Below are 27780 nucleotides of genomic sequence, written 5' to 3'. Positions count from 1 at the left end.
TCAACTGGTGGAACATTATTTCGAATCTTTCACTCGCGTACAACAACATAACAAACATGCTGTGAACTCTTTTTTTCACGTCGAAAACTACATAACTGATAAACAAGTGAGAATTAAATATTTTTCCACTTCACACATACACACATTTTTTTATTTTATGATAAGACATCATAGAATCGAGTAGTTCAGTTTTCAGTAACAAAATTGACAAGACAACAATATAATAATCATATTAATAAGTACAATCGCCTGATTTGCATCTCATCTTTAGATTATTCCAGGTATGATGGTCGACGACTAGGATTTGACACGAGTTGTTTCACTTTTGCTTCAGCCACAGTAATTGTTCCTGAAGTAGTATATCTGGAGTCAGAATAGCTACGAGGTCTGCTGTTAGAGAATGGCTTCACCTTTGCTTCATGGAAACAAACTTTAGATTTCTTCCATGGAAGGAGGCACTGAGCTATTGTACGAAATATCAGCCAGTAGATAAATTCGGCCCCACTGATAACGCTACAGCCAAGAAAGAGTCCTGCTATGCCGCCCAAGGAAGCTGTGGAGAAAAGTAACATTGGATACATAATTACTTTTAAAAAACTACATCCGAAACTTTAACTTGAATTGATGTGAAACAGAACAAGTTAAATTCCATCAGAACTGTAGCTACATGTTTCTGCGTGCCCCGGGCGCTCGGAGCTCCAAATTAAAATAAATAGGATACATGCACACAGGCAGACACATGGAGTAGTATATTATATTTGTATGTACCGATTAGAGAAGGAGGCATCCTGTGACGCGTCCTTCTAGTGTGTGTGTGTGAGTGGAAAGCGGGTGCAACCTAGCTCTAGGCTCGAGAATACACCCCGTCATCAGTGTTGCCCACGAGACGAGACTTTGGTCTGTCTCGTCCCGTCTCGTGTAAATGCCGTCCCGTCTCATTTTGTCTCGTCTCGTCTCGTAAAAGTAAAGCAGGATATTATGCCAACAAAAGTTAAAACTGGAAGACATCACAAAATATTATTCCCAAAAGTAGGTAAAATCTTAATATTTTGTTCGTTGTATAGTGAGTATAAATAAGGTTCGTTAACCATAAGGACATTAATCTAATATACTGCTGGATAAAAAAAAACGGACACCTTAATATTTGACATCTGAATTGCAATGATATATTACAGAATGTTTGAAAGGTCATGTAGTACCATATGCACCATTCATAGGCCCGGACATTCATTATGCATTCGTACTTAATTCAGTTTCTGCAACATTTAGTTAGCCTTCGAATCAGAATTTATGCGTTTTCACAAAAAAAATATAAAAAAAATGCAAGTGTCCGGTTTATTTTGTCCAGCAGTGTATATAAAAATGTATGTATGTATGTATGTATGTGTGTGTGTGTGTGTGTGTGTGTGTGTGTGTGTGTATGTGTGTGTGTGTGTGTGTTTGTTCCGGCATAACTCTCGAACGCCTGGAGCGATTTCAACCAAACTTGGTACGCGTATCACTTGAAATCTCGAAAGAAATACTGTGGGGTTAAGACAGCCCTGGAGATGGGGGTGGGGAGGGGTGACATGTAAAAATAATCGAAAACGACCGATATTAGTGTGGAATCCGAGGCTTCTTATCGGTTCATTTCCGCCATAACATATGTCAAGACCTTCCTTGGCTGGTTTTCCCACAATCCAGAGTGTCATCACCGCCGGGCGCACGTGTGTTTATGGCCACATGGTGCATAGTGCATAAAATGGACTTAAAACATAAAATCAAACGTGTGTTTATGACAATGCACAGCTGTGTTTAGACTGAAATGTTAAACCTATCCAGAGAGTCAAATATGACTTTTCTTTACTAATTTCAAAAGACGTTACACAGGATTACTTGTATCAATTTTATTCCACATCACGAAATACATAAATCAGTATCAGCATATTAGCTATTAATCATTTATCGTTAATCGTAAAAAAAAAAACATTGTAAATACAGTATTGTTAAAATATTGAAAGCATTCTACAAGTACCACGTAAATGTACACTTTGGAAGCAACAGAAATGTGCCAGTCCATTACACTTAATTATTATACACTACATAAAATCGTACAAAACATTATAAATATAGTGTATTTTTTGCAAACATTATATACGTAATAGCTACGTATATATAAACACAATATTTTGATACACTTGCACAACAACAATACAAACGTTATTTGGATTCTTGTAGGTATGCAAATGCTCGAAAGAATTCCACGCGTTGTTTCTATCATTTCCATATATTCTCAGCCATCTTGTCGTCTCTCTCAAGTCTCAGTTTTACATAAATACTAATTTCTCAATGTATATCCCACATATATACTTTCATCTTACATTTATTTACCAATCACCTTCCTTTTCAATCGAAGATAAACACAGCTGGACTTGTGCAACGTCATAAACACACATGCGCGCGGCGGTAATGACACTCCGGATTGTTGGAAAACCCACCAAGGAAGGTCTTGACATATGTCGCGACGGAAATGAACCGATAAGAAGCCTCGGCGCAAATGACTCGGCGCAAGCGACACGGACTCGAATAGTGCCACTCCCAATGCCGTTCAACTCCAAGTTCATTTTACACCATTACGTCATTTTACACTATAGTTAGAGTTCAATGTTTTCCTGTTTAATAGAAGATTGGAATAAATAAATACCCGAGCAACGACGGGCAATCAGCTAGTATTTAATATAATGTTTGTTAATTACCAATAGGTAGAGAATGAAATCTACTTTGTTGTTTTTCTGCCTTCAATCAACTCTTGTATCCATCGTACACTAAGGGGGCTATCAGACCGAAGCAACAAGCGACAGGCTACAAGCCGCATGGGGAGTTTGCACCGAAGTTACGATCAACACGAGCCCCTTCCGTATATAGGCAAATATTCACCCCATAGTATGCACTACCAACTAACAGACCGAGGCTACACTATGCACGATATTAAGTTTCAGCGATAAAGAACACGAACACCTTGTCGTGTTACTTCGGTTCGGGAGGTCACATTTACTGAGTGTTCGATTCCAAGCGGTTGCTTGTCGCTTTGGTCTGGAAGCTCCCTTGAGGGAGCGTTCAGAACGAAGTGACAAGCGACATGCTAGTTCACACGTGACACAGGCAACTTCAGTTTAGTAGCAAGCATTCACAGTCCGAAGCAACACAACGCACGGTATTCAGAAAACGGTCTAATCCGTTCAACACGCAAGCGACAATCGACCCCGAACAGTTTGTTGCGTCGCTTGGGTTGCAAAATGTAAGAGAGAGTTCAAACCAGTGGCGTGGCGTGGATTTTTAAAAGTGTTACCAGTTATCAGTAGGACATTTAAGGGAGACTTGGGCGCCTCCCCACCTCATGCCCCCCCCCCCAATGTCTTCCAAGTAGTTCATATAATATTAATCTGGTACGTATGCAATTCAATACAGATTTTGGTAAAGTTATTAATCAGAAAAAAAAATGTTGACATAAGGACTAAAGTGAAATCGCAAACATTGGTTGTTGACACAATAATACGTAATTTGATACTTACAGAAACATCGAAGGCTACTTATAGAGCAGATCAATCCGTCTTTGAAAATAGTTATATGATGCTGGGATCCCGGGTTCGAAACCTAGCTTGGGCATGGGCGTTTGTGATGTCTATTCATCAATTTAATCATATCATCACTCATCCCCATCTTCGCAAATTAGCCAAAAGTGGCACAAGCGAAGCAAAATCAATCAAATCAAATCAAAAAACTTCTATGATGCTGTCATAAAGAGAAGTTTTTCATTTGAATTTGAATTTTTGGGTGCGTCATGGTCATGGTCCATGTTATCCACATCTGAATTCGACACTTTTTTTTTCACCCGAAAATAGAGTACATGGCCAACAAAAGAGTTTAGAAAACTGCACACATCCACATAACCACGGATAGTCGTTATACCACGAAACATTGAAATGTCGGTCATATCCAGCAGACGACTTGGTTTTTAAATCGTTAAAAATAGGCTTTGGCCTCCCTTTCGCCACAATTTCGATGTTTTCTGCAAAATAACGAACCGAAAGATTGCTTCAAAATATCTTCTATCGCACGATTACACACACTGTCCAGATAGGATGAACCCGCCACCTCGGAACTCGGGGCAAGCTTCATAAATTAATTGACAATGCCCGAAAACAACATAAAGACGAAAGACACCAGTCACAAAACTCCCACTGCACAGTCCCTCCCACAAACCGTTGTTTACTTTTGTAACACGTGAAGCACCCTCCTTGCCCCCTCCCCTCTCAGCATCGGCCCTTCCCCAATATTTCCTTCGGAACCTGCAAGAAGTCCAGTTCTACTAATGTTGCCATCTTAGTTCTTTTGAAACCAGATTTGCCCAAATCGCGAAACATTTTCGTTTCAAATAAGACGTATGTAGAGTGGATGTAGTCTTCATCTGTTTCCTAACTACTCCCACTCCCATGTTTCGCTAAATCCACTGAAATCTCATTTCTGACACCACTACTATTTCGTATATTTTACGTCCTTTGCTACCTTTAAGGCTTTCGCTTTATAGGATAATCGTGACGATGACGATGCGTGGTGAATTATTGAAATAAAATTATTATTTCTTTGTGTATGTAATTATTAATTTTTATAATTATGTAAGTAAAATAATAACAACGAACATTGAAATAACCATTTCTTGCTGAGGATTCGAACCTGCGACACCTGACACTTCAGAGCGTGCTAAGATAACAATCGGGAAATTATGCTTGTAAGTATTGTTTTCACCCAAAAACAGTTCTACCACCTCAAAAACATTGCTTCAATCCGAAATTATTGCATTCCTGCGACAACGTATGTCAATCTCAATCTGTATTATCAACAATTATCACAAATTCCTGTAACCGAAATAATATTATATGTGTGAAATATAGAATTTTAGGTTGACATTTTTAGAAGGACAGACCCCTTGACCATACCCATCCCTCTCCTCTCCTTCTCGCCCATGATGTCGAAGAAGGACAAAGAGGACTTTCATAATCGCTGATATTTAGTGTAAATACAAATTATCACTTGGTAGTTTGCTTTTGCCCCAGTGTGATTTGATTTTTTTAAATTTTGATTTGGCGATTTAAGTCCACTTCATGAACAGTAATGCTAATCGGGACAGTTTAAAGTTGGATCCGAACCACTTGTGCCTCCACCGGGTATCGAACCCGGAATCCCTTGATTATAAGGCGGCGACGCTACTAACACTGCGCCATCGTTCCCCAGTGTGACTGGACACCTTCAGAGTAAGATAGACCCGATTAGGCGACTCAGCTCTTTTCTGTCAATTGAATATGGCAACACTGGTATGTTTCCTGTAAGGATCACCTGCAACTGCGCCGGCTAAACAGCCCGCCTCCTCCTCCCGCCATAACAGTCTTTACCGCTACGCCAAGTCTTCCTTTGGTGGGCTCAGGGCCCTTCCCTCATGTTGCCTGTGGAGCGTACCGGATCAGTCCTCCTCTTCGCTTTTGCCGGTGTCAGAAAAAATGTCAGTCTGCAATGTTTACTTTACGACAATATTACCAGTTTATGTACGTAATAATATTTTAAGACAGGTTCTTCAATTCTTTATATTTTAGTGTTACCTGCGGTAACAGCGGCTACATGCACGCCACGCCTCTGGTTCAAACCGAAGCGACACGCGACACATGCTGCTTGGGAACTGGCCCATCAACAGCAGTATTGCACACCGTGGCGGCATGAGACGCCGTGCAAGCCTGCGTTCGATCGGTGGAATCCCCAAGCGACACATGGGTTTCGCACCGAAGTGACAAGCGACACAAGCTCCTTTAGTCTCTAAGCAGGCTTTCCCCATGCATGCGCTACCAACGGACAGAGGCAACACGATGCACTACATTAGAAAACGGCAGTGGCGATGCTAGATAAAGGGCAACTAGGGCACTGCCCCACAACAATTTTAACATAAAAAGTCAAAAGTTCATCTGAAGAGACGATCGGTATATAACTAATTTTTTCCCTCAACTCCTACGTTGCTGCAACCAGACGTACAGGGTGTGTATCCTATGCGAGGCTAATATATTTCTGCGTCCTGTTGGAGAGAGTAAGATGTCAGCTCTGCCCTGAGACGTGACGTCACTGACTGATCCAAAGCTTTACAGCATAGGCAAGGGACGGTGTACCCCCTCACAATGGAAAAGCGCAAAATTCGTAGCCGTCTCTGGGCAGTGAACAAGGTGCCCTGCCCATTCATGTTTGTCTCATTCACCGTTCAGTGTTTCCAACTCTTGGCAGGCACTTCGTTCGTTCTTCCAGCCTTCGTACTTTCACCTTCCTCAGTAAGATGCAGCAATAAGCTAGAAAAAAATCCCTCGAATGCTTTCGTCGCGCTTGTTCCGGCGACCTGAAAAGTTGACAACACTTTTTATTGCACAAACTAGTCCCTCGGTCGGCGTTTTCAAAAAGATCCTCCTTCCTTTCCATTGTATACGGATTTGGATTTGAGTTAGTGTGTGAGTTTGCGTTGCGTTCCATCTGTGTGCGTATTGATCGCTTATGAAATAATTAGTTTTATTCGCGAGTGAAAGAGTTTATAGTTGTTACTGTACGTGTGTATTTATTTATGTGGTTGTGTCTGTGTTCCAGACAACTTGACATGCAGATTATCTTCGTAAGTATAAACGAACTTTTTTGGGGGTACATGGACAATGAAAAGTGTTGTAACTGAACTTAACGGTGCATCATCTTCCTAGTTAGTTATTGATATTAGATCGGAATTTGTTAAATTTCATTCCAAATAGTGACCCCTTGTTCTAACAATTTACTTACTCTATGTCAAGAAACTCTTCTCAAAAACCTTAAAAAAAATTAGAGGTTATCTGCCCCCCCTTCCCACCCAAAAGAAAAATGTGCCCTGCCTGTCTGGAAAGGCACGCGCCGCCCCTGGAAAACGGTCAAGTCAGCATAAGATAATGACTTTATGCCATATAACATCCCCATCCCATGGATGAAATTTATCAAGCAAGGGGGGGATGTAAGTACCCAGAGGGGGAAATCCCCCATCCCCCTACAAATACCACCCTGCGCGTTATAGCAGTAGTTTTTACTTTAAAGGCGTTGAATATATTTAAGCTGTTTTAAGGATAAACAAATAATAAATTTCGTTACTATGGAAAAGCAAACAAAGCCCGCAATTTTCGTAATTTTCGTAAGGTTTATAATATTTTTCATAAATTTTCCATTCAAAGAAATTATGGAGAATACTTCTCTCACACAATATTTTTATACAGACAGATATCTGAATCGGTATTTTAGCAAAGTACTTCTATCTGGAGTACTATTACAGCTTAAAATTACTAAGCTTGAATACATTGAAAAATGGAAGTAATACTGGATTTCGGAAGAGTATAGAAACTAAATAAGATAGCCTTTTTTATATAATAGACGCTGATTTGGGTTTCCAAAGAATATCCTTTACTCCGAGTAAATAAATATTCGCAACTGATTAATTATTTTATTTGTATTTTTTTTCGAGACTTTCGAGACGAGACGAGACTTTTCACGAGGCGTCTCGTCCCGCCCCGTGTCTCGTCTCGTCTCGAATTTTGAAAAGCTTGTCCCGTCTCGTGGGCAACACTACCCGTCATCTAACAATTTTCCAATTCAAGCTCTGGATGTAACTTGATTCGGTTACTTACCATGCAGTTACCTAATTTAATATTTCCTCTTATGATTGAGTGCGAGGGAAATTATTTTTCCGTAGGTTGTTCACATATTATTATGAGATTTTGAATATGACTTGAGAAATTAGCGTGGTGAAACTGAAGACAAGGCGAAGCTCTTGGTAGTGTGCTGAAGAATCACGTGATCCCAGCAGCTAAATGCCTGAAGCACCTTCAGTTCAACTGGTATTCAGTGGCGTTAATAACATCCCCTCAACCTCCGCGGTGCGGGGGGCGCAGGAGCTTCGGGGTCGCAGTGAGAAAGATAAAATTAAGAAAGACCGATAGTTCACAAAAGTGTTCCTTTCGACGAACTGACAGAAGATGTTGGCTTTCTCGACCCATTGCATTGTTTTAAAGATTTTCTACCGTGCTTTAGATATTCTAGTAAATCAAGTAAACAATAGATTTCAGAGTATGAAACAAATCAAAGAAAGCTCCACCTTTTTAAGCCCCACCGCCCTAACGGAAGACGCCGACAGAAGAAACTTGCCGAACATCAGCGAAGTTGCAGAATTCCTCTTGATAGAAAACAAAATTCTGGCTCGTAGCATTCCTGACGTATGTGACGTCTTCGTCAACTGAGAAGTTTTTTTCCAAGCAAAAATTGATAAAAATTACTTAAGAAGCCCAATGACAAGAGTGAGATTGAGTGGACTGGCGCTGTTAAGCATCGAAAGCGATCGGGCTCGAAAACTGGACTTGACCAAACTAGCTACTTTCACCAAAAAACGCAGAGGGCTGGTAATGAGCATTTAATAATATCGTATTTTTTGTAGTAACAATATATTTTCATACATAATTATAATATATAACTTCTTACAGTGTGTCTGTTGTCTTACTTAACCTTTCCTACCAGATTTTACATTGATTGCATTTTCATATTTGTAAATACCTAATATAAATGTAGGCGTAAATTAATATTTTTAACTTTTCCTACCAGATTTTACATTGATTGCATTTTCATATTTGTAAATACCTAATATAAATGTAGGCTTAAATCAATATTTCAGAAAGTGATTTTTTCTTAAACGACATGGTGCGCACAACTGGAAGTTGTGGAGGTTAAAGGGGGTGCAGAAGGTGTTAGTTACGCTATTGCTGGTATTATCAGCCAATCGTCTTCGTGGGTGCGTCCCTTAGTGCGGTTGCAAATTTCAATTGTGAAGAAAATATCGACTGTCCTGTAGTAACGTTACGGGACAATCAGTCGCTCTTTCCCCCACGAAATATTTTTTGAGCATTGTTTCCTTTTAAATTTTTTGATAGTCGCTGCGGAGGAACTTATGCACATTGGCAACATTCGGTGTTGCCGACTCAGATTGTATCGTCCAAAGCAGCGTTCGGCTACTTGAGACAGAATATTAAACGATGCCAGTCGAACGCAACAGAATTAATAGCTGATTCGTTATTTCGTCACCAACTGAAATGGTGGCCAGAATAGTTAACCCGCCTTCTTACGTATCCATTGCTCTAATAGCAAATAATACAATCTTATTGTAATAAAAATACCTTTAATAACTTTTCCCGTTACAATAAGGATGTCAGTATCTTAAACGTAACTTTGGAATCACTTTAAACACTTCAGAGATACTTTGATGTGTACTTACACATGAGCTCGATCCATCCAAACGAGAGCCTGTGGTTGTACAGGATCATACCCAAATGTTTGTAGTATACATCAATATACCCAGCACTTTTCCGGCTCTCTAAATTATTTCTGGAAATAAACATACAACGAATGCAGTTTCTTGTTTTACAAGTTGATATTCTATTCAATATATGTTGGATTGGTGGTTAACTCGACAAGCGCACCAATACTGAACCAATTCCTTGAATACAGGATTGTCACACATTTTTGCACTTCGAATATAAATGAGTACTGATTGTACGAACTTTAATATTAATTTTCAGTAAAACCTCATATCTTGAATTGCATTAAACCAGTTGTTAATGTCGAGAATACTTTAAAATGGAAGAACAGAATAATTGACATCATAGTGTAATAAACATAATCAGTGTGGTATTTAAGAAATTTCCAGAGGAAGAGGAGGGGGGGGGATTCTATTGACGATCTAGAGACAGCATGAAATAATGCTTTATATGCTGTGTGTGTGTATATAGCTGTATACCCATATGTTTGTGGCCGCCAGAGGAGAGGGGTTGGGGGGGTATCTCGACAATTTTAAATGATAAATGGGGTCACTCCACACTTCGTTTTATGCCACTCAACTATTCTTCTTCTTCTTCTTTTTTTTTTTTTTAAAAAAAGAGCTTTGAACCAAGTTTTTAAAAATAATTGCTAAAAATTGCCGATTTAAATGTGTATCTTGACAGAAAGAAAAAGGCCAAGACCACTTTATGATCAAAACAGCTAAGAGGGACTGGGCCTTCAATTTTTAAAGTGAGATTTTGACACCCATCCCCAGAAATCTATAGTCTGGACCTAACTTTTGGGGATCTGAATCAAATTTGGATATGACTTTAGGGGGGGTAGAATCAGAAGGTTTTCTACCCCATAAAAATAGGGCCCAAGACTATGCTAAATTACGGTTACATTTGCGAAATCATAAAACTTACTCATTAAGTTGCTTCTCGGGTTCTAGGAGGTTAACACAAGTTCCATTAGCTTGTTAATTCTGAAAATTTGTTAGGTGGACGAGTGCCCAGGCGAAATTACACGGCTAATTAGTCTGTGGTTCTTTTAATACAAGACAACAGCGATTACCACTATTATTATATATCTAACCAGGGGTGCCCACGGGGGGGGGGATTATGGCACAGGATGCGCCATCGAAATTTTGGGGGGGGATTTTTTCTCTTCAAATAATATAAAATTCAACATTTATATCTTTTCCAAAATATATGTAAAGATTTTACAAAATGCACCATATTTAATCCATTAGATGAAGAAAAGAAAGTGTTTAAGGGTATTATCGAAGGTGGGGAGGAGAGAGAGCCAACTTTTACATACTAGGCCTTAATTGACATGTGGGTTCTGGTGGGGAGGGCTTGTGAATTAAATTTTTGGGGGGACAGTGTCAAGGGATTTCTGTAGTGGAGGAGAGAGAGAGTTCGAATATTAAATTTTGGAGACTGTATTTAGCGATATGGTATCCACACGTTTTCGACCCCGATCGTGCCAAAGGAGAAGTTGGAAAAGACTCAGAATGTATTGACATCCTATTAAATTAATATTCTTGAAAGCCTGCAAAAAAATGGATGCAAAAAATTTCTTGCTCGCTTCGCTCGCAATGATGTTTTGATAGGATGCGTGTTTGGCGCTTTAATTAGGTGAATGTGAAGTTTTTATACTATAGCTGCATTACAAGACAAGCGATATTCTCGATTATGATGAACGATTTTAGGGGTGGCTTTGAGTGATGGGCACTTCTGTTTAGGGAGGAAGGGCAGATCAAATATAGTGTTCAGTAAAGCAAAGAAAAAAGTTACTGTCGGTAGACACGCTGTCGTAATTAAATACTTTGTGCGGATTACGATATGGTTTGAGGGCGCGAATGATATGATTTGGAGGGCGGGGGGGGGGGGGGGGCGCATGACATGATTTTGAGGGGTATGCGTCATTGGCCTTGGGGGGGATGGACACCCCTGTATCTAACACCCATCACTGTGTACGTAATTTCATAACCAATTGTTGTTACGGAAGTGATCAAGAGAAGAGAATACAAATACAGACGTTCTGTGGTGACAACTCATTTGTAACTTTGACATTGATTGCGGTGGCATTTTCTTGCCAAATTCCGTGAACAAGACAAAGAGAAGGGAAGAGGGGAGGTGGTCTTCAACCCTGCCCACTTGTTTGACAGTTTCAGGAATGGAGCAGCGCTTGAGGCAACATCTGTGTTCGCCTATTAGAACTTCCAGTTGTCCGACAGAAAATGTTGCAATTGAATGGCAAAATTTATCAAGTAGAGAGGGGGACACAAGTATCCAGAGGGGGAATTCCCCCATCCCCCCTACAAATACCACACTGAATATAATAAATAAAGGCTTGAGGGTGCATGCTTTCAACAGAAATTTTGCAATAATATTTATCGGCTTCGTAAATTTTCAGCATCATCAACTATCCAAAATTTGAGGACAAATTCGGGATAATGTACAATATATTGTATTGATATTTATTTTAAAAACACTCTTCGACAAAATCTTTCTACTATTACAATACTGGCAGACGAGTCTCTGCTTATCTGAGATATAACGTGGTAGTTGAATTCTGAAGAAATTTTCAACCATTCAAGACACTGGCGAGAAGCGGATTTTTGTACTTCCGTCCCCCGCCCTTCCACAACAGTCTGCAGGTAAAACTCGAAAAGAAATCACCAAGAATATATTAACATACGTCAGGAGAGTAGTAAGTGATTCGCCTCTCTTCCAAAAGCTGAGAACTTCAAAATTAAACGAACCTGAACCCGTATGCATTTCTAATTCAAACTGACATAACAAAATATTCCGTTCTCCCTTCCTTTCTACTTACTTTTCCTGGAGATGTTACTATTCCTGGAAAGAAGAGGGCTGTCACTTCTGTTTCGACCCGAGCGCCAACGTCCTTCTGGCTTTAGATGAAACTGTGTGATTTTAACAACTCGGTTTGAATATACTGTCCCTTTACATCAGATAACATTAAAAGGGGAGAGAAAGAGAGAGAGAAAGATTGCTTATGTCCAATAGGATTGATTGATTTGATTGCCGCATGCAATATGTCCAAACTGGTCGAACTTGTTCATACTTTTAATTACATTACATTAAAAATTAGGCCGAAAATAACTTGTACCACGGAATTACTTACGTCAAGGCAACCTCTCTTTTCACATTATACCTCACGTGATTGCACATCTGAAGGCACGAACAGTTCAATGCGGTGTCATCTCTATCAAAACCTGGTATATCGGCAGGTGGGGTATGTCTACGAACTTTGTCTGAAATATAAATTACACATGAACAATTGTAAAAATACAAGGTGTAAATGTAATTTGATCATATCAAATAATAAACCGTACATATACTGTTTCAAAGAGTGTGTTTCTCATGGTTTACAGTAATAACAACAATAATGTTGAAATTTAACCCCTTGTTATATTTGTAGAAATGAGTCTATCCAAACAAGCCAGAATATGGAACGTTACATCAGCAAACATTAAAAAGAGAGAGAAAGAGAGAATGCTTATGTCCAATAGGACTGATTGATTTCATTTTATTTAATTACCGTCGCTTTTCTGGCCCTTTTGGCTAATCGCGACAATGAGAGTAAGTGATGATATGAAATTTATGATGCGACACTCATAAAGAACACCCATGCCCAGGCCAAGATTCGAACTCGGGACCCTTGGCGTTGTAGCGCGCTGTGCTAACCACTCCACCACGTAGGTCGGCATGCTAAATAGGAAATAAGGCTTACAACACGCAAGGCAAGAAGAAAATAATACACTGTACCGTACTTACAATCTATCCGATGTATGCAATTCAAATCCTCCAATGTTGGATTACATTCCGGTGTTCCTGAAATGTAAAATTGCAACAAGTAAGTTAGTGCTTGATTCAGTCTTATTTTTTATCGATTCCACAAACATCGACAGAAGGCAAGAAGGAAACGTTTTGCCTTTCTCGAGTTATTTTTTAGTTAATGCTGAAGTCTGTGGAAAAATACTTTCCAATTTAACTACCAGCCCTATCTTGTCAGAATCTCGAAACATCGTGCTGTCTTTTGCATCGATTTCCGAAACCTCCATTTTCCAGATCGCATCTGTACATTTCAAGTTACACAACAAGTAATATTGTAAGAAACAAAGGTGAGCGGGCAGGCAGAAGGCGAACGAGAATATTAACTTATTCCTAAATATAATATGGAACGTGTGTATTTGGTGTAACAAATTCCTTTCACAACCAGATTTTGTTGTCGGTATAGTGCAATGGGAATAGGATATCCCAGACATACACAACATGAACGATGAGCTTTCGGTTTCCATTCTTACCTGATCTTGGATAAAAGTAAGGCGTGCAGTTGCATTGTTCCGCAATATAGTTCATCCTGCACTCCAAATAGCAGTTCTCCAATGTGTAGAAGGGGATTAGTGAGAGATTGTCTTCCTCACGGTACAAACACTGTCGCTTCGATATGCTAACCCCCTTTACGTCATTTGAACTGATCGTCATGTAAGGTTCAACCTCCAAGCGAGTGATGTGTGAACTCCTCGCTTCGACAAACACACCTGACTGTACGTCTGGGTACTTGTCTGGTGAATGGATATACACCTGCAAAGCGAGAAGCACAGTTTGTGAAGATGAAGAAGGATGTTTTGTCACACTTTAAAACCAAAGTTGCAGGTTATTGAAATAATATGCTAAGCAAAGTTTTGTTCTAAATAATTCAATAATAACAAACATAGTGCATAAATAGTATACATAGAATGATATCAATATGTAAGTTCATATATATATGAATATATATATATATATAAATATGGAAAATAAATAACTAGTAATGATACAGTGCGTTCGAAAAGTCCCCGCACTCATACTTTAAAAAGAAGCTACTAAGGCATTCATCTGGATGAGTTGCCAAGCTTGCCAGGAATAGGGTGACCATAATATTTTGTCCCAAAAACGGGACATCCCAAGGAGATCAGTTTACTATCCCCTCCCCTTTCCTGAAGAATCTGTTACGCCTAATCATAAAATTATTATTCTTATTAACGTATTGTTATTATTTATTAAAGAATGGATCACATAAATGATACATCATAAACAAAAAATGAAATATGATACTCCATTGTCAAAAGGTAGTCTATTCTCGTATTCTCGGTATGACTTACAGGACGTTTCTCGTCCTTTCTGATCAACTGTTATGCTGAAATTGAGGAATACCAGAAGTTGTGGTATTTAGGAGAAGAACCGATCTTCTTGAGAGCAGCTTTATTCTTCATCAATTGTTCATAAATCTCCCCGAAAGGAAAACCTTACCCAATATATCAGACACACAACTCTAGATTTTTCTTAAGAGTTTGTGTCAAGATGCAGGAAATTTAAATTCTTGTTGCAATTCCGTAAAGAAACTGAATGCTTATTCACTGTTCTACAAATAACGGAACGCATAGAAAACATATTTTTAGCATGAAATGTCACTCACATTTAGATTTGTTTTCAATTTAACTCCTAGACTTTTATAAAACGGGAGAAATAGCGACTCTGAAACGGGACGTATGGTCACCCTAGCCAGTAGGGATTGGTTTGACCTTCAAGAACGAGTTTATGGTATGTTTAAAGCAGTGCCGCTGTTACAGTCCTCGGAGTGAGACTTACAATCACAGTTTGTCAACAATACCTTTTAAGCACATAGCCCACTGAGACGCGGAGAAACGCGGAGAAATGCGGCAACAGAACTTCTGTTGTCTGCTTTTATTGAAATCAAATGGTGTAACGCCCACTACAGGGAAACACGCGGAACCGAAGCACGAAATTTCCGTGCCAGAAGTCTGAAGGCAGTTGCGGCGATTAGGGAGGCAGTTGCCCCTCCCCCACACTATGCTAAACCTTATCTGCAAAGGGAAATATACTGTCTTTGCCCCCTCCCCCAGTTTTGGCATCTTGCCACCCCCCTCCCCGTTTTGGAACCCAATCACCATCACTGTCTGCAGGTTATCTTACAGGTTATCGCCCACTGAGACGCCGGAAATGCGTCAGTAGCGTTCAGTTGCCACCTTGCTCTGCGTCTCAGTGGGCGAATCGCTATGTTGGAAGCATAGTTTGAGTATCTCATATGAAAGATGTGTGGAGAAAAGGAGAAGTCTATTTCCCGATGATCCTGCACCAGATAAAACCGCAAGGAATGATTGTTTCAAATTTAGATTCAATATTCTTTCTGTGTATTTGAACGCGCCGAAATCCGGCTCCAATGACCGAGTGGTTAGTTAGCACATCGCGCCACGACGCCAGGAGTCACGGGTTCGAATCCCTGACTGCGCATGGATGTGTGTGAGTGTCCATTCATCAATTTCATCATATGATCACTCATCTCCATCTTCGCAAATTAGCCAAAAGTGACACAAAAGCGAAGTAATATAAAGCAAATCAATGTGCGGAAGGTGGTTTGCCGTCTTGTCAGTGTGTTACCGACCTCAGAGATTGCAGTATTACTCACATTTAATTTACGAATTGTTTTTTGTGTATTTCAAGATATAGTTAACAAATGTTTACTTTGACAAGTTCAATAAATTATGAGCAAAAAATTCTCAAACTTTGAGTGCGGGGGTGTTTGTATGACAAATGACGAACAAGCTGTGTTCTGGAGCTCATAACTCTAGTTATGTGAGCGTGATTACGCGTTGGTTACTGATCTCCGTTTTCGTGAATTAGAAGCAGTTGAAGTGTGGTGTGCGTGTTTGATCGCCCTATTAATGTTTACGTTCCAGGAACAGCGAGTATTCATGAAGTTTCAGGTTGCACGTGAACAAAACTCATTGCAAATTCACAAGGGATTGCAAGGCCTCCCTGATGGCGCAGTGGTAGCGTCGTCGCCTTTTAATCAAGGCCGGGGGGAGGGGGGGGGGAAGACACAAGTGGTTCGGATCCCACTTTAAACTGTAGGTCCAGTCCCAATTAGCCTTACTGTGCATAAAGTGGACTTAAAACACCAAATCAACCAACCAACAAGGGATTGCAGGAAACTTGAGACAATTCAGCTCTTCCGCACCGCACCGTGGTCAAAGGGGCGAGGTGGCTATGAAACAGCCTCCAAACAACACAGCGGAGGGTACCCTCGTACCAGAACAGATTAACATCACCTAGATGCACTTCGAACGTTGCTGGATAATGACCGCCGATGGACACGTTAAGAATCAGGAGTTGCACTGAAGATTTCACCATCAGCTGTGTACCACTAAGAGGCCAATGCTTCCGTGACATCCCAGCATTAGCAACAAGGTGCTCAATTAAAATATACCAATAACGAAAGTCTCTGACTGGGTTACTTTGTGCATATAAACGAAATAGGAACAAAACGGAATATGAGGTGAAAGCTGCTGAGTTAGCTGATTTCACTGAGTATGAGAGTGAAACATAGCGCAAGCACAAAATAAACGTGCGTTTGGTACCTCTTGACTGTGTCCAAGGACCAGAAATTTAGCTGCCCCCATCAGAAAAATTTCGAACCCTGAGTTTCCTTTCTGTCATAGATCAATTTGAATCTTTATTGCGGCAGAGGCTTGAGGCATACAAACTAGTTGATACCCGTTTTGGGTTTCTCAACAAGTTGGATACACTTACTAATGAAGAAATAATTGCAGCATCTCAAAACTTAGTAGAATATAACAATGACTTAGATGATCAATTGGGAAATGAACTGATTCAGTTAAAGGCTTTTTACCACGAGTTTCAAAAAGATGATGAGGAAAATGAAAAAGTCACTAGAAAAAAGTCAAAGATTGTCTTTCTAATATCGAGGTCGCTCTAAGAATGTACCTGTCACTTATGGTCACAAACAGCAGTGGAGAAAGGTCATTTTCAAAATTGAAGTTGATCAAAAACAGGCTTCAAACCTCCATGTTAGAAGACAGGCTCAACGTTTTGGCTTTGCTCAGCATTGAAAGTGATACTTTAAGACAACTAAGTTATGAAGATATTATAAGAAGCTTCATTAGCGTAGGCGCAAACCAATTAGCCACTAAGATTATTTGACACTTTCATTTTAAGTCTGATTGTTTGAGAAAGTACTGTATTTGAATTAAATATAAGTAAAGTTCGCTTGTTTGTTACATTCCTTTTTTTAGCTTGAATTTGCCTAACATGTTTACTTAAAATTACAATATGTTATTTTGAAAATTAAAATATTGTTTTCAATTGAAATATTATTTTCAAAAAAAATTTCCCCAGTAGGGCCCGCACCACAGGTTCAGCCTAGGGGTCTACAGATCCTAAATACGGCGCTGTATACAACACGAGCACATTACAGTAAAGTGATGTTGAAGAGAAGACTCCTCCGATTTTCTTTCTTCCGTTCACTTGCAAGAGACAACTGCACACGTCACCGGGCAATCTAACCAGCAGCAGTGTATTGTATAAACCAGGCTCGTACCCAGGACTTTTTTGAGGTAGGGGCCAGATCCGAAAATGTGTTTATATGTGCGTGTGTGAGTGATGTATTTTAAGTGTTAGATTTTATTTAATTCTTGCTTTATGTTAATAATAACATAATAATATTTCATACTTATATCAGCCTTGCATTCGTGTTTTGTACATGTTGTTGAGGCCCGTACCCAGGATTTCTTTAAGGAGGAGAGGGGGTAGATCCGATTATGTGGAACAAAGAGATGATCAGAAATCCTGTGGGGTTGATTGAATTAGGTTATTTTAAGTTGCTTTTCTACAAAGATTGTTTAATCGCGACGACGAGGATGAGCGATTATATGATGAAATTGATGAAGGAACACTCTCATAAAGAACACCTTTGCCCAGGCTGGGATTGGAACCAGGAACTCCTTGCGTTGTTCCACGCTTTGCTAACCACTCCCCACGGTTGTGGGGAAATGCTGTTGGAGTATTAGATGTGACCACCAATGCTATGGCAATATTACAGCTAGAGATAAACGTACAATTGTAGATTTGAAACTTATGGTCGAAAGTAATAGAAAAAAATCAACTCAATGATTCACCTCCCCCCCAACCCAACAATCAAGCACAGACAAATGTGTCACACATCGTACAGCTTAGTGCTGATTGTTTACATTCAATTCTCTGAAGTATTTAAATAGTTCTATGTTCCGCATATTAACAATGTTTTCAAATTTCATTTCATTTTCTTAGACCAGCGCCATTGGAAAGTCATGATAATTCTATGTTTAAAAAATAATATATTTATAAATTAAATGTTGCAATAAAGAACATGTCTAAATGTGAGTTAACAAAAGAAGAGACATTTCCACATCATGACTGCATTTCTAAAAAAGTCAGGACAGGGATTAAAAGGTTAATGAACTGTCCCGACTAAATCGCTAAATCGCACGTCTGGTGTGCTTCAATGATTATAAAACTAAAACTACTAAATATTGCAGACTACATACTACAACGAACACATTCATTTATGCAAAAACAAGATTCAAATTGTTAAAAATTTGCAAAATCGTCGATGTTATTTTCGTAACTTTTTGTAGGTTTGAATATTTCATGGTTTGAAGGGGGGCCATGGCCCCCTTGGCCCCTCGCCTGGGTACGGGCCTGGTATAAAGCAATGTTACGAATAAGATAGAACTCCAATGTACTTACATTCCATCCCCGAGGACTCTCGTCTTCCGGTAGATATTCATGAGACAAGTTATTGAGAAACAATTCGAAGCCAGTTGTTGTACCTGCAGCGTTATTGCGAAGTAGTTGTTGATCAGTCCTTGGGTGGAAAAAATATTAACATAATTTATTTTTTGAAGTAGAAGTACTGCAATTAGGACAATGCAACATTACCATATTCTCCCGTCTTGCATACATTTATTATGAATATTTCACCTCATATAACTACAAACCAAATTGTTTCTACGCTAGTTCTTTGTTTAGACTAATATTAATCAATGTTTTGACTGCAGTTTTGAGTAATTAGAGTATTTGTAAAAGTTTATATGGCTATAGTTAGGAAGTTGAGAACGGGGTTTCGAAATTTAACTCTTCACCCACGTTACAAATTTTCAAGGTAACAATTTGAGCGTCGTAAAGTAGGTAACTGTTGATAATGTTACTTCTATTGCAAAAAAGTAACTCTGTTACAGCTACAGTAGAGCGTCGATTATCCGAAGTAATTGGGGGACATGGGTGTTCGGAAAACTGGTTTGTTCGGATAATCGAACTGTACATGTTTATTTGCCAAAAAGAAGTACTGTACAGTAAATTTATTCATAAAAACAGGCATCCCTTTAAGTATTACAAAGTAACGTACAAAGGCAACTTTAGTAGGAATATATAGTATGTGGTACAGTTTATTAAACAAAAATATGTACATATTACATACGCATTTTGCATGAACAATACATACACCGACAGAAGTGTGCTGATTGTTGAAACACAGCGACTGGCGGCTTGGCCGGTCAGCAGCGCCTTATGAAGGCCCCATTAGAAGCAATGTTCCGCCAGCGGTGGCTCAGTGCGGCGACTACTGTGGGAAACTTGGTTTGGGAGTGAGGGGGATGATGGACGGTAGGGTGGGAGAGTAACAGGTGCGAGCGAGTACACAGTTCGGTTAAGCGGTCGTTCGGTTGACCGACGTTCGGATAATCGACGCTCTACTGTACTTACTTCTAAAAGAATCTAGTTAGAGGTAGAGTTTCCAAAAAGTAACGATTACTTCCAAACACTGGTATTTGTTTGACAAGAATGTGGGATAAGACTATTTCACGGTGGGCTAGAGCTCATCCCTGTCCATGAAGTGGGAACGGCTTTTAGCACAATTATTAGGATATGGGCTTAAATATGAGTGACTAGTACAACAGAAGGCATGAGTTTACAATACCGGAACACACTCCAATTTCTATAAAATTTCGCCTACTTACTAATTTCGGGGTCCTGATGACGTATCTGTAGTTCATATTTGGCGGTCACTTGTTAAAATTGTACATTTACGTGTAGAACTTGTAAAATAATCTCGCGATTTACCACGGTGATTGCCCATACACAGCAATTCGGAACCATCTTTCTTTCGCAATTCGTTAATGGTCTTCCTTTACGCACAACAATCTTGCTGACGTCAGACGAGGAATGCCTACGAGGTTAGGTTAGGCCTGTTAGGTTAGGTTCCATTAGCATAAATACGTAGAAAAATTAATGTTTTAGCTAAGAGAACTATAACTTGCCTTGCCTGTTGATTTCTTCATGTTGGGAATATGGCGTCTTCAGTGGAGCTATTGTTCTTAAGGTAGGGTTACGTTACGTTAAGAAAACATAGTTTATTTCGTTTTTTCTCGATTTCCATACTTGACCGCCAATTATTACATGCAGATTCGTGATTAAGAGTTCACAATTAGTAGTAGGCGAAATTTCATAGAAATTGGAGAGTGGTCCGGTATTGTAAACTCGTTCCCAACAGAAAATAAAACTTGTTTGCAAAAGGAAACCAACATTGAGTTTTTGAGATGTGGCTCCTATTTATATGTTATATAATTTACCTAGCTTTATAGGGCACATTTTGAAGAATATTTATCGGCTTCTTGATCCTTCCTTATCTCTCCATTTATAAAGCTAAACTAATTACTAGAGCCCGGAAGTTTGGCAAAATGCCTCTTTTTATCTACTGCATATATTGATAAAATTTTTCCGGATATACGTTTTTTATGTTGTTTCGAATATTTTAGAAGCCTTTTCATTTTGCCTATTTTTTAATTATAATGCCTTTTTTGCCTTTTTCAATGAAATTGAACCATTTTTTTAAAAAAGTGTGTATATAAATTATTTTTCTCCCAAAAAACGTTGTTGGCATTTATTTTTCTTCCGTTTATTATGTGAATAATTTTCCCCTTATTTAAGTAATATTGAACTCATGCATGTTTCAACATTGCTGAAGGAGAAAAGTGTGAGAAAAAAGTATTTCATGCTGAGTTAGGATATTGCCTTTTGGTTAACATTTCCTTGAGCATGATTGACTGCTGAAAACCTGTTGCTGAACATCTGCACTATTACCTCATCACGTCCAGCGTCCGTGTCAGGACGTTATTGACAAACAGCACTAATGCCCAAGGGCCTTTGCATGGATTCCAAAATCAAGTTCTCTATCTTTAGTTTAGTTCTGCACTTTGGAGGGAAAGGATCGTGTAGTTGTCATCATGCCGAAATTTAGTGTGCCATTGAGTGGTAAATTACATGGTTACGTGCGTGAATTTGGTGAAAATTGAAATGCTCTTCCCAATGTAGATTTTAACATTTTGCCAGAAATTCTAGATAAAAGTAAGCGACTTCCAAATGTGCCTTTTTTTCTGTTTATTTTGACTTTTTTTCAATTTTTAGTGCCTATTTTCCACATTATAAATGCCTTTTTGCCTGCCTATTTTAACGAAAATAAATGTCTGAACTTCCGGGCTCTACTAATCACATATGAAATCAAATTATAACACCATTAAGCCTTGTTTCCATGATTATGAAAAACTAAATATGCTAACCAAGGCAGTAATTTATTTTATTAAAAACATTAACTAAACGTAACGTTTCAACCTTCTAGCAAGGTCTTCTTCAGACTCTGTATCAAGTACAAAAGCAACAAGATACAAAAACAGGGTATTATATATACACACAAACATTACTCCGTCCAGACTATTTAGAAAGTTGGTAGGAACTTTCTAGCAGGTGACTTTCACTTGCCAACTTTACTTTCACCTAAAAGGCTAAACACAATTAATCAAGGAAAGGATGAAAAGGAAGAGAGGATAAGAAATTGAAACCGCTTGTCATGAGAAGAAGTGTGCAGCAGGGGTATTCTGCCACAAAGGAAGTGATGTAAGTGAGGTGACAAAAATAAATTTTATAAAGAATATGGAGGACAGAATCAAGAAAGTATGCATGAAAGAATGTGAAAAAGAAGGCAAAATAAATAGCCTATGGAAACAGCTGGAAAAGAATGGCTATGAGAAGCAGGATAGACTGGACATAAACAGAAGAAGGAAGAAAACGGGCAGGGAAGAATTGGAAGAGAAAGAAAAAGAGAGAAGGTTTGGAATAAGGAGTATGGGGAAGACCACAGAAAAGATATGCAAAGTGCTTAGGAAAGCGGGAATTAAAACTTACAGGAAAGGAGGGAGAAGCATCTTAGGAATAGCGAGGAATGCAAACAAGAAAAAGGAAAACAGAGAAGAGGAAGAGGAAGGGATTATCTACGAAGTGAAATGTAAAGAATGTCAGAGTGTGTACATAGGAGAAACGAAAAAAAAGGCTGAAAGACAGGTTGAAACAACATAGAGATGATGTTCGACTTAAGAGAGAGAAAAATGCAATATTTAAACACACGAGAGAAACAGGACATGACATAGAGTGGGATGAGGCTAAGCAGATAGGAAGGGAGAAGAGAATGCTAATGAGAAAATGGAAGGAAGCCAAGGAAATAGAGAAGAAAGGTGAAGAAGATACAATGAACTGGAATGGGGGACTGAAGTTAAACAAAGAATGGAAGAAGATGTTAGAAAGAGTGGAAAGGACAAGAGAGAAAGAGGAGAGGAGAAGGAAGAAAAATGAAGGGAAAAGAGCATGAGATTAAAAGTCCAACCACATTCTATATGGAAGTAATTGTGTTTAGCCTTTTAGGTGAAAGTAAAGTTGGCAAGTGAAAGTCACCTGCTAGAAAGTTCCTAACAACTTTCTAAATAGTCTGGAGGGAGTAATGTTTGTGTATATATAATACCCTGTTTTGTATCTTGTTGCTTTTGTACTTGATACAGAGTCTGAAGAAGACCTTGCTAGAAGGTTGAAACGTTACGTTTAGTTAATGTTTTTAATAAAATAAATTACTGCCTTGGTCAGCATATTTAGTTTTTCATGAAATCAAAGTACACTCTAGAAGATTAGGTACCTGTCATGTGTGTCCTCGGATACTTGAGAGTTGAAAGAGAAGCAGAATCCTTCTTCTGATCGTTGGATGTTAAGCATCTCACAGCAATTTATCCCCCGACCTTTCCAAAAGCATGATTTGAACATTTCGTTACAAGTCGGCATTACCTGAAAGTAAATTATATCTGTGAAGACTCCAAATAGGATATTAAAAAATACATATTCCATTATACAGTGAGGTATTTACGATTTTATTTCGAGGCAGCTTCGTTTATCATCACCACAATAATAATAAAAATGATAACGACAATTGTGGGATAGATTAATGGCTAAGTGTTTCAAAGTTTTAGAAAAGTTATAAGAAATTATACGCAGGTATTTATATCTAAGATAATTAGTTTTCTGGGACAAGGACATTTTGGGGGCGGCCGATAGGTCTACTTAAATATGGAACTGATATTACTCTAAAAATGATGTGTTTTTTTTTGTTCTCCATGAAAGACGTCTAATAATTTGTAGCGAATTTGAATAAATTTCAGTGTTATCTTAATAGTTTATTTTGTGTCAACCTCTACGTTCTACCAGAAGAGAAACTAGCTCAATTCCTGGATAAATTTTACGTTATTTTCTACATCCTGCTACAATAACCGTTAGAAATCACATTTCCGAACTTCAGTTATAAATGAGCGGCTCATGAGCAAAAATTGATAATGCACAATACGTTCAAAATTGAGTTAACATTGGATTCAGTTGCTGCACAGTCTAAAGTTGCTGTACAATAGTGAATGAAGGTCCTTCAGTAGCTGCTGATAGCCAGAAACACACGGGAACGTCTGGGCAACCCATAAGCAACAAGAGACGAACTTTCACTTGCGTTTTTCTTGGTTTCATACATTTGTGGATTAGGTTTTGCTCCAGAGCCGCTCAGATAATGTTATGATAAACTTGAAATCAGAAGAAAATACAACTGTTTTCAGAAACAAGTATCCAGTGTGATTATTGTTTTAGTTTACAATGTATGCCCGTTCCAGAAATTTTTGTCTACGAATTGTTAACCTAAAATAAGGCAGTGCAAACTTACCATCAACATGAGGTTTGTGATATTTATCTCTCGTAATCTCGGCAATTTTGCTATCGTGTCATTGCCTATTATATCCACTCCAAGAAAGAAGTAGGGAAATCTGGCCAAAGTAAGCGACAATAGCATTTTCTCCATATCATCCTCAGATACTACTCCTTTGATTTCTTGCCAGCTGAAAGCAAATGTTCTTAAGCAATCTACAGTAGTACATTTAGTAATTTTCAGTTCAAATGAAGCATTTCAAACCTTACAGTGCACCTAACAAATTACTTGTCTCCATTAATTGAATATGCTTCTTAATGATTAAATCAATATCACTCAATATGGATATATTCCATTCAAAGCATTATGTAGAATATATTTCAAATTTTAGCCAAAGTTGCTCTTCCACCACACATTATATTTACCGTATTTGACGGCGTATAAGACGGCGTACACATTTTTAAGGAGAAATCTTTATCATTGAATTTATAATTAATTTACAGTATTTCAAATATAAAGTAATATGTAAATTTACTTTCAACAAATAACTTTCCTAATCTAACTAGGAAAGAATACATTTTAATCTTCGTCACACACCGCAAGGAAATAGTCTTAACTCAGAACAGAGAAAATTTCCAGAAATGAATGTAATCAAAAACTGAGTATCGGCGTCACCGTGTTTTCAGAACTACTTTTAAAGTGTAGATTTTAGTAAGATTTTTATTGTGCAACTCTCTCTTTTTATTATTTACACAATGTCTACACATATTATTTCATTCATACACTATTGTGTACTCACATCTCGAACACTTTCTTTATTTTGGATCGCTGAACTTTGTTGATATTACAAATGGTCACGGCTGGAAATGGAATATTATAAACTGGGTAGTTGGTGTCACTAACAACTGTTATCGTCGGACTGGTCACATACTTATCCAAAACACAAAGAATCATGTACACTGCTCCTAGTCCACTGCCTAAGCAAATTAGCAGCCATACAATCCTGAAAAGAAGAAATAATTTGATTTTAGTATTTGCTCTTTTGGCTAACCATTACAATTATCTTGTTTACGTCAATAAAACTTGTTATACTGTGCTTACTTTAATATTTACACTACATTTTTTTTCACGATAGCTTCTAACAGCTCGATGGCTGAGTGTGTTAAGTGGTTGACTTTCGAAGTTCTCAGGTTCAAGTTCAGGCGTGGGTATAGGTGTTCTTTGTGGGCGTAAGTTATGAATTTCACCATCATCGCTCATCCATATCGACGCGATCAGCCATCAGCGATCAGTGTCAGGAAAGCGACGTGAAATAACAATAACAATCAATATAACTTCTTTCAAATAGCTATGTATGGGCAAAATAAACTAATTGTTTCGTAGGATGTCAACTGTCAATGCCGAAAATATTAACACTGGTAGTTGAAAAATGACAAAAAGTAAACATTCATTATTGTCCAATACTCTCACTTAAGTGGCTCACGTTATGTGCAAAGTATATTGAGTATAAGATAATATTTTCAAACATAAGGAAAGAAGAAACATATAATTTACAAGTAATGACTGCGTTTTTTATGAAAAGAATAGTCATTTTATGTGCAGTTTCCAATCGTTTTTAAAAGGGAAAGAAGGGGAGAAAATGTAAATAATTTTATTTGAAGTTCCGTTATTATATTGTCATTCAAAATTTTCTCGTGGATATTTCAAATAGATTTAGTTTTGTAAATGTTATTTTTCTGTAGTATATGTGTCCAGTTTTCCGACTGTGATCGAATTTACTGTCTTTCTTTGTATCGATTTCCTCCTCTATAATTTCTTTCTTTCTCTCGCTATCTCTAATGTGACATACATGCCATTGATAAGGGTGTCTCATTTCCAAATTTAAACATGAAATGTAATTTACATCTCTTTTATGTACGTTCTTTTTTTAAAAGAAAAAGGTCCCGGATTTTCTCTATTTCATTGTAACATCGCTAATCCAATGTGATGTTCATATTGGATGTAAACTTCACCGCGCAACAGCTCACTGAGGGCCAGGGCCTGCCAAGCGACTTTTTCATTGGGTGACGCGTGGTTAGCGCATCGAGTCCCATTGGCGTTGTTTTCTGGCTTTCGATACTGGAGCCTGCTACTTCCTCTTTTCAAGTAGCTCCCCAATTGTTCTCACGTGAAATTTTAGGGGCTTCCACCGGGATTCGAGCCCGAGACTGCTCACACCAAAGGTGAGAACGCTCTGCGAGACCCCTTTCTATTGGACCAGACACGCATATTTTAGTGTCAAATTATTAGGCAACCCGTCCCCTGCTATTAGGCATTTACTTTATGGACTATTGCTTAAAAGAAATATTAAATAAAAACCATTATTTTTATTATTACAGTTATGCAATTGCACACTTTCAAATGACACTGAATCAAGGAAAGATCGGAATACTACACTTACCTGTCAATCATACGAATACCCTTCAAGATGATATACTGCAAACCATGTATGGATGTGTGTTCGAAATAGAAATTGATAACTGATCTCCAATCGCCTGTTTCGTCATTTCTTACCAAACTTGCCTTTCTGATTGACGGTCGAATAGAAGGCTCTCGCATTATGGCTCTCTTAGTGGATTTCATGACTTAAGAAACATTCAAAAGGCTAACAGCATATATTTTAATCTGCGGAACTGTCTACACATGGATTGTAAGCTGAAGGAGCAAACATATCCAGTGATAGAATATTATAATTAATGCTCGTTGTAGTCCTGTTTCACGAAGGAAAATTACACAGGAAATGGAGTACAAAGTCATCATTAAGAACTTAAACTGAAGTGTCACTTGCCCGTCCTCTGAAGCCGAATGTTTCTGTGTGTGTGAAAATGTCCCCTGTGTTCTTGTCAATGCTGTTGTCTCAAGAAACAATCGCCAGGATACCCAAACAAGCTTGGAGCGATTAACGATTGCCCTCGCAGAAAATAGATTCTATCAATTGTTTGCCAAGTTTCGATCTACCCAGGACTTTAAGAATGTATGGAGACCTACGAAGATAAACCTCCGTCAACAGATCAATATAACCTTATTTTGAAGGAAATTAATTGCGGTTGTGTACATAACGTTTCGTGCCACGAGCTAAAATAATATTTGCCCTAAATGCTTATAAGCTATTTTCTTCTTAACTATGCTTCAAAATGATAGCATCAATGCATCGTAATGGAAAAGTAGAGAACCCGTTTGAGTTTTTAAATTGACATTCAGCTACCTGTTTGATTTATGTTTTTGGATGTGACGGCATGAGCTTTGGCAAATAGTATGAGCATTTAATGTTATTCGCATGTGCCCTGATATGTCTCGAGAGTCCTATGATAACTTCCATTTTGGTCATACTTTATTTTATATCTTACATCTTATTATCTTTGTAGAAAACAAACACCCACACACGGATAGACGGAGAGACACAGTAATATTTCCATTCTAATATTTGATTAT

General features: G+C 38.4%; 1 protein-coding gene across 1 annotated transcript; it reads right to left on the bottom strand.

Annotated features, from left to right (window-relative positions):
* Positions 1–272: 272 nt before the first annotated feature.
* On the bottom strand, positions 273–26907 carry LOC145985332 (sodium channel protein Nach-like). The gene is made up of 10 exons (XM_083119229.1): positions 26750–26907; positions 25109–25312; positions 24328–24499; positions 23269–23414; positions 19002–19119; positions 13718–13997; positions 13188–13244; positions 12535–12664; positions 9338–9447; positions 273–553 (listed from the first exon to the last, which is right to left on the bottom strand). Exons 1-10 carry the CDS (start codon positions 26905–26907, stop codon positions 273–275), a joined length of 1656 nt encoding a protein of 551 aa, XP_082975355.1.
* Positions 26908–27780: the final 873 nt, after the last annotated feature.

This window comes from Lepisma saccharinum, chromosome 1 (genome assembly GCF_977018435.1).
Source record: "Lepisma saccharinum chromosome 1, izLepSacc3.1, whole genome shotgun sequence".
NCBI classification, from domain to species: Eukaryota; Metazoa; Arthropoda; class Insecta; order Zygentoma; family Lepismatidae; genus Lepisma; species Lepisma saccharinum.
The sequence above is the reverse complement of the archived record's forward strand: the minus strand, read 5'-3'. Positions and strand labels throughout refer to the sequence as shown.